Source organism: Micromys minutus, assembly GCF_963924665.1.
Source record: "Micromys minutus genome assembly, chromosome: 10".
Taxonomy (NCBI): Eukaryota; Metazoa; Chordata; class Mammalia; order Rodentia; family Muridae; genus Micromys; species Micromys minutus.
The window spans coordinates 35,085,644-35,102,905 of record NC_137979.1 but is presented as its reverse complement, the minus strand read 5'-3'; the positions used below and the strand labels follow the sequence as shown (position 1 = coordinate 35,102,905).

Genomic DNA, 17,262 nt, shown 5'->3' with positions numbered 1-17,262 from the left:
TCAAATGGGTAACAGTGATGCTTAGGTTCAGTTTTCATCCTTTGGCATCTTTTGTGGATAAGGCCTCACTGCAGCTCAGATTGGCCTTGAACTGAGGATGGCGGTCCTCTTATCACTAATGCATGTGTTTATAGGTGTGAGTCACCACACCATAGATAGTTGATGGCATTTCTATGATCAACGTTCTGAATTGTCTTTAAAATGGATTGTAGATCACTGGGCAACATATCAAAACTTTGGAAAGATAACACTTAGCAATGTTTTCTTTATTAGACATTTCCTCTGCCAGTTGGACTTCACTCCTGGCCACATAAGATTCACAGAAGCAATAGTTTTTAAAATTATTGCCCTTGCAGCCATATGAAGGACAGCCAAATTGGTGCTTATTGAGTGAAAAAAAATTTATTCCTATTTTTAAAATGTGCATTGGTGTTGTTGATTGCCTGTATGTTTGTGTGAGGATACTGGATCCCCTAGAGCAGGAGCTACAGACAGTTTGTAAGCTGCCAGGTGAGTGCTAGGAATTGAACCAGGGTCCTTTGGAAGGGCCAGCAGTGTTGTGAACCTCGAGCCATTTCTGGCCCCAAGTCAATTTATTTTTTCTTTTAAAGTCGGGTCCTCACTAGTTCAGACTGAGCTCAAATGTACAACTATGCCTCAGCCTCCTAGGACTGCATCAACATTGCTTGTGTGACTGGTAAGCAGGTGCCTGACCTTTGAGCTACTTGCCCATCTCCAGCAATCATAAAGGATGGCTATCTGAGGCAGATAGACATCAGACTGTTGGTTTTATTTGCTTTTTCGAGAAAGGGTTTCTTTGTAGCCCAGAGATCTGCTTGCTTCTGCCTCCTGAGTGTTGGGATCAAAGGTATGCACCACCAATGCCTGGCAATATTGGGCAGTTTTAAATCCTGAGTGGCTAGAAAATAAAGTGAGTCCTGCTGTGAACAAAACTGACAACCCAAATGGAGAATAAAGTGAACATTCCTGTCCGAGGACTGGGCTGCCGGTCACACCATCACACCTGTTTATGTACTGGTATAGTTTTCTTTTTGGGAAAAGCTCTCATGTTCCGGTTGGCCTGACATTCTGTAGTAAAGGATGGCCTGAACTGGTTGACCTGTTTCTATGTCCTCTTACCGGCTTGTGCCACCAGGCCTTGTGGTAGAACCCTCTGTTGAATCTTCTGCACGAGAGAAAAAAATCTTACAAGGGTATATATATTATATAAGTTGTTTAAAGATAAGCCTGCCATGTGATGTTCAAATTGTCAGCTCATGCTGGTAACCATTGATGTACATCGAGTAACTTTTGCACCCATGTAGGACTTGGGAGTGGGTGCTGTCAAGGACGGTTGGAGACCAGGGTGCCATTTAGGTGTAGAGTACAAAACAATACTTGGGAATTATAACCATTTATTTCTTGGCTAATAAGGCCAAGATCGGGTACAATTGGTCTTGTTGGCAGAGACACTTAAGCTTTTTTAGAATGAATCCTTACTGTCAGTCACCAGTGGTTTGGGAGGGCACTAGAAAAACCTTTAGGTTCCCCATCCTATCCTCAGGCCTCTGGAAGTAGGGATGGTTGAGCAAAGGAGGCCTTGAGTGCGTGCCTCCTCTTCCACGCGACTGGAGGCTCTCCACCACAAAGCGAAGCGTTCACCGTAAAAGCAACTCCACCGGCTGTCAGGTCCCCCCTTCCGCGCCGGTGGGCCCCCTACCCTCAAGGCTGTGCGGTTTCCGCCTGCCGCGGGAGGGACGGGCTCGCGCGCGCGAGTGAGGGCGTGGCCGGAAAAGGCGGCCACTCGGACGCGATGTGGCCCAATGTCGAGGTCCCAAAGGCGGAGACCCGGCCGGAGGCCGGCCCGCAAGGGGGTGGGTCTAGGCGCAGCTCCAACACTTCCAAGTCGCCGGCGCCCGCCCCTGCAGTGACCAGGGAGCGACCGAGCTTCAGTAACCCTAGACGAAGCTCCGCGATCCCAGTGCCTGGTTCGCTGAACGAGGTGGCCAGCCGGCTCGGGACCATGACTAGAGCTGGCATGGAGCGGTGGCGCGACCGGCTGGCACTGGTGACGGGAGCCTCGGGGGGCATCGGTGCGGCCGTGGCCCGGGCATTAGTCCAGCAGGGACTGAAGGTTGTGGGTTGTGCCCGTACCGTTGGCAACATCGAGGTAAGGCTCCGCTGGGCAGCGGGGACGCTCTGGGGGGGACGTCGTTTCCACGGGGTAGGGCTCTGAGTGGGGGAGGGAGAGTGGCCGGAGCCAGGGACCCTGTTCTTACCAGCCTGCTACCCTAGGGCCATTTGCAACGCCCTTGAGGGCAGGAGTGGTAGATGTTTAATAGCGAGAGGACCTACCTTCTCTCTAAGTCCTATTTTTATAAAGAGCCATTCACTCCTGATAGCCTGAGCCGCAGAGTACTAAATCCTGACCCCTGGAATTCTCTTCCTTTACTCCTGCCTTCTTGTGCCCCGCCTACCCCCACCCCCCACCCCCTGCAGGTGAAAGAGGAAGCCAGAGGTCAAGGGCTAGCTAGGCAGTCAGGGAGAAGGAAAGAAAACTGGCTAGCCTAAGTGGCTAGGTTAGTTTCCTCTTGTCCCCAGACTTCACCCAAGTCACACCAAGTAAAGTGCTGGTCAACCAATGAGCAAGAAGCTAGAGGTTTTAAGTGTTTGATCACGAGTAAGGGTGAGGTTAGGGTGGAAGTTAGCTCTCCTTTTACTTCATATCTGAGGTTCAATTCACATGCCATGAGCCTAAATGGTGACTAGAATATTTACTTATAGATTCTTCTCTTTTTTTTTTTTTTTTTTCTGATTCGTTTTTCTAGGTGGGGATGGATAGGTGAAATAGGGCATTAAACATGGAAGTCCTGAGAAGACCAAGTGTAATGGATCCAGAACTCCCTAGTTTTTCTCTTAACTTTTGGGGGTTCTTAGAGTTATGAGCAACATCAGCTCAGAAAAGATGGGGAGGAGATGGCCATTTGGGAAAAGACAAGAGAAGTGCCCATTATCTGCCCTGGCAGGACCACCATCAGGTGTATTAGTCCTTACCTGCAGGGCTCTATCCTCACCATGGCTCAAAGTCCTCTGACAGAAGAGGGTGAAGAGGCCTCGGGTGGAGGCAAAGGGAGGTGTTGCTGTAAGGAGGACTGTCCCCTCCCCAGCTACTGACCAAAGGTACACTTTATAGCCTCTCAGATAATCCCAAGGTCACCGGGCTCCACCGTAGCCTCCCTTCGTCCCTCCCTTTCCCTGGAGAAGTACAGAGCCCCACCCAACTTCTGAAGCCACCCTTGCCTTCTCTTCCACTTCTCCTCCCTAAGCTAGCCTGAAAGGGAATCCCTGAATCCCAGGAGAGGCTCCACGTAGATCATTTAGTCTTAGGGTGGCTGCATACCATTAAAGGAGACAATGTGTGTGGGGACAGCCCTGATTTCAGGTCATTCTGGAGAGGAGATGGCAGAAGTGAAGCAAGGAGAGGCAGTTACAGGAGAGTAATGTTCTACAAACACACACACATGCACACACACAGACACACACAAAGACACAGACACACACATATAGACACAGATACACACACATAGACACATCCACATAGACACATAGATAGACATACATGCACACTTAGACACACACAGATATACAGACATATACACATTCAGACACACAGACATACACACACACATAGACACATCCACATAGACACACATGTACACACAGACGCACAGACACACACATACAGATATACAGACATTCACACATTCAGGCACACAGACATATACACACACACCATACACACCCAGACACACAGATACATACGCAGACATAGACACATCCACACAGATATACACACACAGCTTTGCTGTTGGGTATTTTTAGTCTGGAGAAGGGTTTGAATTTCTAGGTTTCTTGCTTAAAAAATGTTTTTTATTCATTGATAAATTTGCTAATATTAAAACTAAGTTTGGGTTCTGGTTCTGGGAGAAATCCTATTCAACGGGGTTGCCATGGACAGTAAAATCAGATGGTAGGGAGCTTTTGAGTCCCAGAGGGGTACCATTTTTTAACTCGAAGTTACAGCAGGAATGAGCCTGACATAGCACTGAGGAGGCAGATGTAGGCAGACCTCTGTGAGTTCAAGGCCACCCTGGTCTACCTATCAAGTTCTAGGACAGCCAGGACTACATAGAGAGACCCAGTCTCAAAAAAAAACAAAGAGCAGGAAAGAATTTCTGTGGTCACCTGATTGAGCCTTTTATTTCTAGCTTCACTAGAGAGGAAGAAGGGGCTTTAGGCCAGGGCAGTTGGCCAAACTGGCCTTCCTCTAGGGCAGCTTCTCCCCACACCCCGCTGCAGCCACACAGTCACCTTCACAGGGCTCAGTCACTTACTGGCCTCCCCCAGCCCACTTGCTTCCAACTTCTAAATGTCAGTTCCCTCTGTGCCCAGAGGCTCTGCTTTCTCTGAGCTCTACAGTCTGCCCTGAGGACGTGCACAGGGAGTTTAGTAGCTGCTATCTAAGAGAAGGTGGAGAAATGGGGAAAACTTGGGGTGAACAGTAGGGATTAGAGAGTAGGGAGGAAAAGGAGATTGAGCTCCATTGAGAGCTCTGTATACGACTCACCTTTAAGTTCTGTCTGCCTTCTGGGAAGAGAAGGTGGCAGCAGTTCAGAGCTGAGCCCTTGTGGGAGGGACTGGCTGATGTTAAGAAGAAGAGAATTGGGGCACTGGGGTCACCAGCTTAGGGTCTCTTGGCACTAGTGGAAGAATGATGTGGGGTCAGAGGTGTATATAGATTTACTTCCCGGTCTCTGGGAAGGTGCCAAAAAGAAATCTCCCTTGAGTCCCAGGACCCCTGCCTCCTTTCTCCTTAGCACTGAAGACTTTAATGTATATGTGAGATTCCTTCTTGATCAGCTTGATTATTCTCCTTCACTTGGAGAGTTCCTCCAACCCCTTGGACTTTGACCAAACCGACCAAGCTTTGGGGATGGGCAGACCCTGCCTCTCTCACAGGGCCAAAAGGTGGCTGCCACTAGAGCTCTCTGGGTAGTGACTGGGGAGGGAAGGCTGACCCTGGGTGAGGAGGTTTGGGAGTGAGCAGCACACCCCAGTTAGACCCCCTGTTGGGTTTCATAGGAGCTGGCTGCTGAATGTAAGAGTGCAGGCTACCCCGGGACTTTGATCCCCTACAGATGTGACCTGTCAAATGAGGAGGACATCCTCTCCATGTTCTCAGCTGTCCGGTCCCAGCACAGTGGCGTGGATATCTGCATCAACAATGCTGGCATGGCCCGGCCTGACACCCTGCTCTCAGGCAGCACCAGCGGATGGAAAGACATGTTCAATGTAAGGGTTCCAGACATGGGGTCAGAGGCTGGGTGGTGAGCGGAGAGTAGAAACCAGGGGTCTACAAGACAGAGGGACCTTGGGGACAGTTTCCCATCAGGGCAGTTTTTGAGACATCCTTCCAGCTCCGATAGTTCTTAACCTGTAGATTGGTTGGAATGGAAGAAAGATTGCTGGGGAGAGAGCGATAGCTTTTTAAATGTCCTGGTCCATGCTGGATGCTTGGGAACATGGTCTTAGGGGATGAAAGGGAACAAAGATGAGAGAAGTTATTTTTGCACCCAGCCCGACTGTAACTGGGCTGCTCAGGCAAGTTCATGACAGCCTCTGAGCTTCAGTCCTATCACACTTAATTGGTTTACATTACCTGTATCCCTAATTAAGTTGGATACCTAAATCATCAATATCACAAGCTTGACTGTCCCCAGGTATGGTCTGCAGAGTGTGGGGGAGCACATGGCCTTGTAAAGGGGTGTGCCCTGCTCCCAGGTTAGTTGTTCCATTGCAGGATGGCAGAGCTTTGATGTAAGAGAAATGGAAGGTCTGTATTATACTTCAGAGCATGTTCAGGCTGGTGAGATAGTTCAGTAGATGAAGGTATTTACCATTAAGACCCGGGAACCATATGGTGGGAGAAGAAAGTCAGATCCTACAAATTGTCCTTTGACTTCCACATGAGCAGGGGTGGCACACACCCACCCATCCCCCCTCCATATACACACATACACTAAGTAAATAAGTAAATGTAATAAAAGCATGTGCAGGTCAAACACAGCCTGGAAGCCATGTGTTTCCAACTTCTGGGCTGTGTTCTAGGGTGGCATTAGGGCAGTGGTTCTCAACCTGTGGGTCATGACCCCCTTAGAAGGGCCTCAAGTGACTTTTCCACAGGGGTCATCCGAGACCTCCAGAAAACACAGATATTTACATTATGATTCATAACAGTAGCAAAATTAAAGTTATGAAGTAGTAACGAAAATAACGGCTGGCGGTCAGCACAACGTGAGGGACTGTATTAAAGGGTCCCAGTCTTAGGAAGGCTGAGAACCACTTCTTCAGGGTGTGAAAGGTTTTGGGAGGCTGAGATCGATGCCATAGCCCTCTCTGCTTCTGGGACCAATAGGTCAGAATTAATAGGTACTTAGAAGTGGAACACTGAACAAGAAAAATGAAGCCTTGTCTTCTGGGAGGTCAGAGTGGTAACCCTCACGTGTAGAGGCAGATATTTATCTAAACCTGGCACTCAGCTTGCCCACCTGTAAAATGGGGAACTAAGTGCCCAAGTTTTGAATATTACCTAAGACCATTAGCTCCATCCTAGTAGGGCCTAGACCTAGGAGGCTTTTCATGCTCCTAGGGATTCATTTGTCTTCACTGAGTATGTTCTGACCCGGTGCCTGGCTGACACCTGATAAAGTGAACCAGCTAATCTGCCAGCTGTCCCTCTCCTCTGGACAGGAGAGAGGCAGGAGGACCCGATGAAAACTTTATCTCTGCTGGCCTCCCTGGCACGGCTAATGGGTGGAGCAGACGGCAGACAGGCGCTTACAGCAGATAGCTCCTTAGACCTCTGCTCTGTGAATGGTGGGGACCGGGAGTGGCAAGTGACCCCACCCTCTGAAGATCCCCCACACCTGGGGCTGTTGCCAGGATGTAGGTTAAAGGTGTGTGAGCGTCCTCCACACAGGATGGGCAGGGATTACATCCATCGGAGAAGGGCAAGGAGAAAGGGGCTGGGTTCTTTGTATGAAGAAAAACATTTAGGCAATTCCGGGAGGGTTTTCGGTCTGGACACTGTCCCTGAGCAGAGTGACTGGTTTCCCGAGGGAGACAGACAGTGGCAGAGATGGCTGGCAGAGCTTGGGGGGGAGGCTCATTCCTACAGAGACTCAGCCAGGAAAGGAGCTGCCTCTGCGGTCAGCCGGATGAGGCCACTGTAAAGGGGCGGGCCGTCCACAGAGAAGGCACCGCCATCCCCCCCTCCCCCACAGCTCTAAGGCCTGCTCGTTGGGCCCAAGCTGGAGATACTCTATGGCCTTCCCTGGCCCACAGGTGAATGTGCTGGCCCTCAGCATCTGCACCCGGGAAGCTTACCAGTCCATGAAGGAGCGGAATGTAGACGACGGGCACATCATTAACATCAACAGGTGAGGCCCGCGTCTGCGGCTCAGGTCTTGGGACACCCTTCAGATAGTGATCTGGCTGTCAAAGCTCATTCAACCTCTAGACGGCAGTTTCTTCGGTAGTGAAATAGGGATTTAATATCCAAACGGCGTGATTCTGACGAAGGGGAATGCCCACTTCGGACTGACTGTCTGGAGTGGGCAGCTCAGCCCCTGCCGTCCATAGCCAATCCCTGGGAACTTTCCCGGGACCGAGCACCACTGTGCCTCTTCCTCAGGCCCTGGGAGACTGCACAGGCTCTACCATAGGAGTTATCTGTTGGGAGCATGGCCTGCACCAACCCCAGAGGTCTCCCAGTGAACACATCAGTAAGCACACAGACACCACTGTGAAACTGTCTGAGTGCAGGAGTGAGTGTGTCATCAGCAGGTTTCCAGAGCTGTGTAGCAACAGAGCCTAGATTTGTTTAGGACTGTAGGGGTAGCCATCAGAGTCCCCCTCCAACAAGGTTTCCCCGTCGGCCTCTGGGTGCTGAGGATAATAGGAGCACTGCCCATGTCTGTGGAACTTCACTGTCTCCTCTCTCCCTTCCCTTCTTCCACCCAGCATGTGTGGCCACCGAGTCCCACCCCAGTCTGTGATCCATTTCTATAGTGCGACTAAGTATGCCGTCACTGCATTGACAGAGGGACTAAGGCAAGAGCTTCTGGAGGCCCAGACCCATATCCGGGCCACGGTGAGGCTGTGGTCTAGCCCTGGTGGGAATGGCATGGGCCCAGCCCTCCCGCCTGCGCATGCCCAGGAAGGCCTGCTGAGAGCCTTTGGGCTCAACAGTGCACAAATCCTGGGTGCTGCTGCTCCTTACAGGGACTGTCACCTCAAAGCCAAGGGCCAGACTTTGAGTGGAAGAGGGACAACTTGAAGGGAACATGGATCGAGACTAAGGGAAATCACACACAGTGACTGGATACCAGCATTTGGGGCTCTTCCCTAGACAGCCACATTACTTTGGGTAAATCTTGTGAGAGTTGCCAGTTGGAACTCTTAGTGGTGACTTTGGAAGTGAGGACATGAGGCAGATGTCACTGTGAAGCAGGAGCCCTGTGGTCTCGACCCTCCCCCCTCAACCTCCTCAAGGTCTATAAAGCTCAGGCTGAGCAGGATCTCTCTGTTGGCCCAGTGCATCTCTCCAGGATTGGTGGAGACACAGTTTGCCTTCAAACTGTATGACAAGGACCCTAGGGAAGCCGCTGCCACCTATGAACACATAAAGGTGGGTCTCCTTCTGGGCCTAGGGGAGCCACTCAGTCCTTAAGTCCCCTCAGACTGTACCCTCTGTCAAGCTTGTCACTCCTGGGGGGTTGGGGTAGGTGTTAGAGTCCCTCAGAGGTGGGAAGAAACTTGGGTCAGGTCTACTCTTGTCTAAATACCCCCACCCCCACCCGTGCTCTCAGTGTCTCAGACCAGAGGATGTGGCCGAGGCTGTCATCTATGTTCTCAGCACCCCCCCACATGTCCAGGTGAGTGTGGCCTTCACTGTCCAACCGTACCCAGAAGTGGGCAGCAGGGAGTCTCTAAGCGGGTGGCAGCCTCAAACCTTCCGCCTTCCACAGGTTGGAGACATCCAGATGAGGCCCACAGAGCAGGTGACCTAGTGCTGTGGGGCTCCTACCTCCCCACCACCCTTCACAGCTTGCCTCCTGCCTCTGGACTTTAGGTGTTGATTTCTGGACCCTGGATCTTAGTTTCTATGTCCACCCCACTAAGGGACAAACAGTTGGTCAGGCTATTCCCATTACAAATGTGAAAAATGGGTAGGGGAGAGAAGACATAATTGGGACTGTTTTATCTAACTTCTTCCAAGTCCCTCTTGGGGCTCCCTAACCTTTGTTCTCCTATGCCTCTTCCTTTTGACCTAGGAAGGGGGTATGGCTTAAAGGGGTGCTGCTCTATCCTTTTGTACCCCACCCCCTACCCCTTAGTGTTGGAACGGCAGAGACCTCATCTTTTACCTGTAAGGCTGTCCAGGGCTCCGGGGTTCCCTTCCCAACCCCTCCCCTCCCTCAGCTCTCCAGCCAGGTTTTGGCCCTTACCCTGGGGTCCTTGCAAGTATCAGGGTCTGTCTCCTACTATATTTCACTGAAACAATTAAAGAGAAAGATTGCAACGTACTCTGCCTTCAGAAGTATCTTTTAGTTTTTCCCCCTTCCTGGTGATCAGTGTGGTTTGTATCTCAGAATTTCTTCCACGTAAATGGAAAGGTGGGTAGATTTGGAACATCACTTCTAGAGTGGGAACAGGAGATGGTTAGTTCAAGGCCAGCCAAGGAGCCAAGGATAAATGTCTCTAAAATACATATGTGAATATGTATGCACTTACAAGCTTGATTCCTAGAACCCACCTGTTGATTCCAGTCCCAGGGAATCCTACATCCTCCTCTTTTCTCCTGGGGCACCAGGCATACATGTGATGCACAGACAGACAGACAGACAGACACGTGCCCACACCCGTGAAAGAATTTTGAAAACTAAAATAGGGCTGAGAGATGGCTCAGTGGTTAAGAGTACTACTGACTGCACTTCCAGAGGTCCTGAGTTCAATCCCCAGCAACCACATGGTGACTCACAACCATCTGTAATGAGATCTAATGTCCTCTTCTGGTGTGTCTGAGGATAGCTACAGTGTACTTATATATAATAAATAAATAAATCTTTAAAAATAAAAAAGGGGGTTAGGGGACCCAGCACCCTCACAGACATATATGCAGGCAAAAAACCAATGCACAGAAAAAAATCACTAGTAGAAATAAAGTTTTAAAAAGATTTTTTAAAAGATTAAGCTGGGGCTAGAGAGATGGCTCAGTGGTTAAGATCTCTGACTGCTCTTCCAGAGGTCCTGAGTTCAATTCCCAGCAACTATATGGTGGCTCACACCATCTGTGATGGGATCTGATGCCCTCTTCTGGTGTGTTTGAAGATAGCTACAGTATACTCATATACATAAAATAAATAAGTGAAATCTTAAAAAAAAAAAAAAAAAAAAAAAAAAAAAAGATTAGGCTGAAAAAAAAAAGGGGTCAGGGCAATGAGCATTACCATGGACTAAGGGCATTCGTTGCTTAGGTTCGTTGGTGCTTTTCACTTCAGTGGTGGGGAGATGGGAAATATTCTTGGAGTTCTGATGGCAGAGGGGCCTGACAGGAAAAACTGGGAAAAAGCCCCAACTATGACGTTGTGCTTGGATGTAAGAAGGGACCAAGACTGACGACTAGTGGCCAAACTATTGTCACAAGTTGATCTTAGCAGATGAGTACGTGGATGCGGCTATCCCAACCTCCTGATTTCTCCCTCCACCCAGAGCCGTCCAAGGTAGGGAGGGTTAGCTCAGCAGCAGCACAGTCTCCAGGCTCGTCTGCGTCAGTGGAAGCGGTTCAGCCATTCCGGTTGGAGGTGCTGTGGAGACGCGGTTGCCGCCAAGCGCGTGTTTGCGTCATCTGAGAGGGCTGGGCCTCCAGAACCCGGAAGCTGGGGACCCACGTGGGAGTCTGGGAGGCGACTGCGTTTGCTGAGTGTCAGGTTGTGGTCAGTCTTTGAGCGGGGACGAGGTGTGGTAGGTCAACGTGCCCTCCCCAGCTGTCTAGAGTCCGGGGTGCTGCTGGAGCAATGCGACTCCTCTGGACGGTCGGATGCTACGGTCGCCTGATTGCCCGCCATTTCTCCTCGGTGGCTCGGTGCGGGGAGCGGCCTGGCGGGGAGGAGCTGAGGCGCCTGCTTCTTGATGACCTGGCGCCAGCCCAAACGCTGGAACGACTTTTTGGCCTGTCCCCATGCCTCCTGGCCTTGCGGGCGGCCCGCCGGCGCGTGTCCCGGCTCCTGCTCCAGGCCGGAAAGGCTGGGCTGCAGGGGGAGCGGGCCGAGCTGCTCCGGGTTGCCGAGGCTCGGGGCATCCCTGTCTTGAGACCCAGGCGGCAGAAACTGGATGCTTTGTGCGGCCACCAGGTGCACCAGGGCGTGTGCATGGAGGTGAGCCCGCTGCGACCTCGGCCTTGCGATGAGGCGGCAGACACGAGCTCAGGCGACGATCCTCAGCAGCTGTGGCTCGTCCTTGAGGGGCTCCAGGATCCCCGCAATCTTGGGGCTGTGATGCGCTCCGCTCACTTCCTCGGAGTAGACAGGGTCATCACCAGCCGGAGAAACAGGCACGGACGTCCCTCAATTCCGTTTGCACCCGATCTGGAGGCGGGGCCAAGTTCCTAAGCACCTGATGGGGAACCCCGGGGGTGTGTAGGGCGCTGGGCTTGAGATTTCCGGGTTTAACACCAATCATGGGGAACGTTTGCAGCTGTCCGCTTACTCCAGTAGTCAGCAAGGCCAGCGCTGGGGCTATGGAGGTGATGGACGTGTTCGCCACTCCTGACCTGGCCGGTTTTTTGCAGGTAAACCTGGGCGAGAGGGGAGGAAGAAGCAATGAGTCTAGCTCGGGCTCTTGAAGCTACCTACCTCCAGGTAGCAGTGAATTGGGGCTTGGGGGAGAGAAGGGGACATGGTGACATTGATTCCTACGGTCTTCTAAGTCCCACCGGGAAGGATCCCAGTGCCTTTAAAATAGAGCATCGTCTGAAGTTAAGGGTTTCCTCACCTCGTTTACCACACGCCTTGGCCACCTGTGTGAGCAGGTCAATGTCTAACACTCGTAGGGCTTCAGCAGTACTCTAGGGAGCTGGTGGGTAAGAGTCGTGGGTAACTGGAATAGAAGCTCACCTTAAGGCTATTTAAACAAGGCTTTGCAAGCTTTAGTGTTCTGTAGCTGTGTATTTCTTGACTAGACTCTAGGAGGCAGCAGTGCCTCACATTTGGCAATCCCACTGACCTCTGTCCTTCCAGGTCCCCAGCCCCATTCCTCAGTGAGAAAATAACCTTGAAAAGAGGCGGAAGAAAGCTGCCTAATAAACACATTTTATTTTATGTTTTATTTTAAATATATTAAACATAATATTTTTATTAAATATTAATAAAAAAATTTTGAGACAGGCTGGCTTCAGATCCACAGAAATCCTCCTGCATCAGCCTCCTTATAGGTATGTTTTACCATGCCCAGCTTAAATGCCGTCTTAAAATGTTTATACATAACACATCTCAATTTGGAATAGCTGTATTTCAATCCCTAATAGTCACATGCACTAGGGCTGGAGATGACTTTACAGTTAAGAGCACTGACTGCTCTCCCAGAGGACTCAGGCTTGATTCCTAGCATCCACATGGTAGCTCACCAGCATCTATAATTCTGCTTCTGAGAGATCTGCTGCCCTCTTCTGGCCTCCCTAGGTACTGATCATAAGTAGTGCAGTTATACATGTGTGAAAAAAAAAGTTAAAATCTTGAGGAAGTGGTCAGGTATGTCCAGTGGTTTTCACGTTGACCAGCACATGTCGAGAAGCATGTCTGGCTCCATCTTATACACAGTCCCCCTTCTGAGGAACTGGCCAGCTGGTGGGAAGTGGAGTTCTCACATCCGACACTTCCTGCCTGCAGTTGGGCCACAGAATTGTTTCCACTCGTTACTGGGGAAGGCAGCAGCCTGCCCTGTACCCTCACCCCAGTGCCTACCAAAGCCTGCTCCAGCAATAGCAGCCCCATTGCAGCTTGCCAAGGGTGTCTCTCTGCTCATCTGACCTCATGTCAGTCAGAACCTTCCTCATACCAAACCAAAGCCCTCCATAGTCACACTACCTTTCATGTGCTTCAGAGACCTGTTCTTCTCATGTACTTGACAGGTCCACAGTGTCTAGCACAGATGGTCAATTTTTTTATTAGTTTTTTTGTTTGTTTGTTTTGTTTTGCTTTGTTTTCAGTTCTAGCAATCAAACTCAGCTTCTTATACTAGGCAGACATGCTGCTACTGAGCCCTGGCCTTCCCTCTGCTCTCTGTACTCTAGGCATCTCTGGTGATTTCGATCCATGACCTCCAAACAGTCATGTTCCAAGTCTCAGGCCTTGGATCTCTTTTTATGTAAATTGGCTTAATTTTTTTTCTCCTAATATAGTTCCATAGTTTCATTTTCCCCTTGTTTTAGCTTTTTGAGAAAAGGATTGGCTATGTGGCCAACCTAAGATTCACCATCCTCCTGTTTCAGCTTCTCTCAAGTTCGTGTGTGTGTGTGTGTGTGTGTGTGTGTTTGTATGCATGTGGGTATGTGTTCTGTAGTATGCATGTATAGATCAGAGAACAACTCTCTGGAGTTGGTTCTTTCCTGCCATGTAGACTCAGATTTGTTAGCCAGTGCCTTTATACACTGAGCCCTTTTGTGGTTTAAGATCCCACATTTATTTATTTATTTATTTATTTATTTATTTATTTATTTATTTATAGTACAGAATAGAGTTTATTCAGGGCATGGGGAGGGGAGTTAAGAGGGTAGTAGAGGCAGAGAGAGAGAGAGTAGAGAAATAGAGGCCGGTCATGAGCACATGGAGAGAGGAGGGGAGGGAATGGGGAGAGGAAGGACAAGGGGAGGAGAGCAAGGGTGCAAGAGAGCGAAAGCAAGATCCCACATTTATTTATTTATTTGTGTATTTTTGAGACAAGGTTTCTCTGTATCCTCGGCTGTCCTGGAGCTCACTCTGTAGATCAGCCTGGCCTTGAACTCACAGGGATCCACCAGCCTCTTCCTTCAGAGTGCCAGGATTAAGTTGTGTGCCATCAGCGTCACCACCATCATCACATCTCAACCTCAATCCCAGATTGTTCCGTTTCCATTGAGCAGAGTCACAGCTCTTCCCCTCCACCCCCACAGTGGGCATTTCACACTTCCTATCGCCAAGGCTGACCATCTGTTTCCCTAGGACCTACCCAGCTCAGTGGCTCAGTCCAGACATTATCTCTGACTTCCTGATCCCACAGCTGTGTTCCCAAATCCTTGTTCTTGGGTTACTGCCACACCATTCCCATCTCTCACTGTTTCCTTTGCTACCTTCATGTGAGTTCCCAGCTTCCTGGACTGGGGCTTGGGTCTCAGCATGGCAGGCACAATGAATGATTCTGCTGAGACCCAGGTCAGACTGCTTCACTTCCTTGCTCATAACCTTTCAAAGCAGCAGGTCTATGGTACATATTTGTAATCCCAGTACTTGAGAGACTTAAGACAGGAAGATCACCATAGGTTCAGGGCCAGCCTGGGGTTTTTGTTTTTTAAGATGAATTTACCTATTTTATGTATGTGAATACTCTGTCACTCTCTTCAGACACACTAGAAGAGGGCATCAGATCTCATTACAGATGGTTGTCTGCTGGGATTTGAACTCAGGACCTCTGGAAGAGTGGTCAGTGCTCTTAACAGCTGAGCCATCTCTTCAGCCCATGAGCTCATATCTCAAAAAAACAAAACAAAAAAACCAACAAACCAAGACGATGGTTCAATGCTTTTATATCAGTATAAAAGCCCTATGTTTCCAGTGGCCCTTGAGACCTAACCCTCTGTGGCCATTGTCCTGCCGCTTGCCAACTTAACAGTCCTTAGGTGTGACAGGGCCTCCATACTTGCAGACCTCCCTCTCTGGAGCCTTCTCCCACTGCCTACAAAGCATTCATTAGTTATCTTCAGAAGTGCTTTTAGCCCTCACTTCAAAGGGGACTTCTACCATCACCCTGACACACGTCCGGATTTTAGTCAGTGTGTTCTTAACCCCATCCTCAGTGCCCAGAGCAGATCCTGGCCAGGTGGAGGTCCTGACTGACTTCCTGACTACATTGACGTCATCTCTCAGGAGATGTGCGTGTGCAAGGCTGGGCTCCTTGACTACAGCTCTGATGAAGATTGGTAAGCCAGCACATGGTGTTTTCTTCCCTCTTCCAGGCCAAGGCCCAGCAGGGGTGGCTCGTGGTGGGCACAGTGGGCTGCCCAGGTCCTGAGATCTCCCAGTCCTCCAAGGTCCCCATCACTAACTGCTTAGAGTTTGTCTGGGACCGGCCTACTCTTCTGGTGCTGGGTAGGTAGGCCATACCTGCTTTTACATGTGCAGATGTCTTTCCTCAGCATGTGGACACCTGGCTGGCTTGCTAATACTGTCGTGTGTTCTGCAGGCAATGAGGGCTCGGGTCTGTCCCAGGAGGTTTTTGCCTCCTGCCAGCTGCTCCTCACCATTCTGCCCAGACGCCACCTGCCTCCTGGTCTTGAGTCCTTGAACGTGTCTGTGGCTGCAGGTGAGTTCATACCTTCCCTCTCCTCTCGCTTCCTGACTGATTTCTCCTGGGCAAGCTTCTCTCTCTGTGCTTCACTTGTATGTGTAAAACAAGTGTGTCCTGCCTGTGTTGTGATTCTCTCCCTCTCCCCTTGCCTTTAGGAATTCTTCTACACTCCATTTGCAGTCAGAAGAAGGATTTCCCTGTACAGGAGAGAGGAAAATTTCTCCAAGACTCCTGAGGACCCTTAGCTACCTCTGAAGGACTCAGAGAGGCCCAGTACCCAGGACTACCATTGTGGTCAGAAACACAGGCCAAATGTTGGCTGACAAACTGTCTGAGGTCCCCGTGCGTAGGAATCGGAATGAGTCACACATTCATCCTCAGGCTTGGATGTAATGGGCCGTCTACCTGTGAGAGCCTGTTTACTGTCCACAGTCAGGAGACTTTGGAGACCAAAGTCTCATTTCCAGTTGGAAATGGTAGTTTGTTAATTTCCAGGAGGGGTTAGGACAGACAGTTTCTGTCCTGGATCTTGCTAGAAGTCAGGGGGCTGTTGTGGCATACGAAAGAACCAGGCAGTTTAGTGCAGGGTGTGGAATGTGAGGGTGAGTTTGTAGAGGGACGCTGAGTGGACAGGTGCATATCCCTTCTCTCAGGATGATGGGGGTAAGACACCAGATCCCGTCCAGTGAGCCCTTAGCGAGCTGTCATGCCCAGTCTGTCCAGTAGGTGACAGTCTTGCTCTTCGCACCAAAGCTTTGCAGCCCCTTGCCAGGAGACCCCTCTCTGCAGGGCCCCATTAGAGTCAGGGAAAATAGCCAACAGCTTCCAGACACTGGCCAGTGCAGCCCAATGGAGGGAACCTATGATCTCAGGCCTTTGTTGCCTTTGAATCTGACAGGCTGTGAAGACAAGGGTCACTTTTGTGCAACCCACTAGGTTTGGTCCCCTCCTCCAGGGTCACACAAGTGGAGCAGAGGAGGCATGGCCTAGCAGTGGTCTCACTCTGGGCTACACGTTAGAACACCTAACCAGCTTTAAAGAAACAAGGCCAATGCAGCAGCTGCTGTGTGCTGCTGGAAAAGGCAGGAACATCCAAGCAGTACATTTTTTTTTTTTTTGAGACAGGGTTTAATGTTGTGTACCTATGGTGTCCTAAAACTTGCTATTTAGCTGAGAATTACCTTAAACTTTTGATCCTCTTTCCCCCACTATGCCCAATTTATCTGTTACTGGGAATAGCTCCCAGAGCTTTGTGCAAATTGGGGATACAACCTACCAACCAAGCTACATTTGAGCCCTAGGCTGGATAATTCTTTGCTATAGGAACTGTCCTGAGCATTGTGAGATGTTTCCACCAGATGACAGGAAGTCCGTATATCATCTTTTGTTATAACACCAAAACTGTCTTCACCCATGGCCGGATCATCTCTGACAGACAGCCCTGAGTGTGGAATGGGAAGACAACAACCTTTGAATTGTAATCCTGGGTGCTGTGAGAGTTGGGATGAGTTGCCTCCATGTCTTTAAATTCTTGGAAGAAGCATATAGTAGGTGCTCAATAAATAAACACTTCTCCTATAATCTCCCTGGAGTTGATTTGTA

At 50.0% G+C, this 17,262-nt stretch overlaps 2 protein-coding genes across 3 annotated transcripts; both read left to right on the top strand.

Moving 5' to 3' along the window:
- The first annotated feature begins 1,948 nt into the window (after positions 1 to 1,948).
- On the top strand, positions 1,949 to 9,624 carry DHRS11 (dehydrogenase/reductase 11). 2 transcript variants are annotated; one of them, XM_080922840.1, is made up of 7 exons: positions 1,949 to 2,170; positions 5,143 to 5,352; positions 7,405 to 7,499; positions 8,083 to 8,212; positions 8,657 to 8,749; positions 8,931 to 8,996; positions 9,090 to 9,624. In XM_080922840.1, exons 1-7 carry the CDS (start codon positions 2,024 to 2,026, stop codon positions 9,129 to 9,131), a joined length of 783 nt encoding a protein of 260 aa, XP_080778966.1. In that variant the 5' UTR covers positions 1,949 to 2,023; the 3' UTR covers positions 9,132 to 9,624. The 2 variants fall into 2 exon arrangements, with proteins under 2 accessions (XP_080778966.1, XP_080778967.1); XM_080922841.1 differs by lacking the exon at positions 8,083 to 8,212 and having other exon boundaries at positions 8,614 to 8,749.
- A 1,452-nt stretch (positions 9,625 to 11,076) lies between these two features.
- On the top strand, positions 11,077 to 17,195 carry MRM1 (mitochondrial rRNA methyltransferase 1). Its single transcript, XM_080923148.1, has 5 exons — positions 11,077 to 11,674; positions 11,818 to 11,911; positions 15,329 to 15,461; positions 15,556 to 15,675; positions 15,816 to 17,195. The coding sequence occupies exons 1-5, from the start codon at positions 11,139 to 11,141 to the stop codon at positions 15,893 to 15,895; spliced, it is 963 nt and encodes a 320-aa protein (XP_080779274.1). The 5' UTR covers positions 11,077 to 11,138; the 3' UTR covers positions 15,896 to 17,195.
- The last annotated feature ends 67 nt before the right edge of the window (positions 17,196 to 17,262 follow it).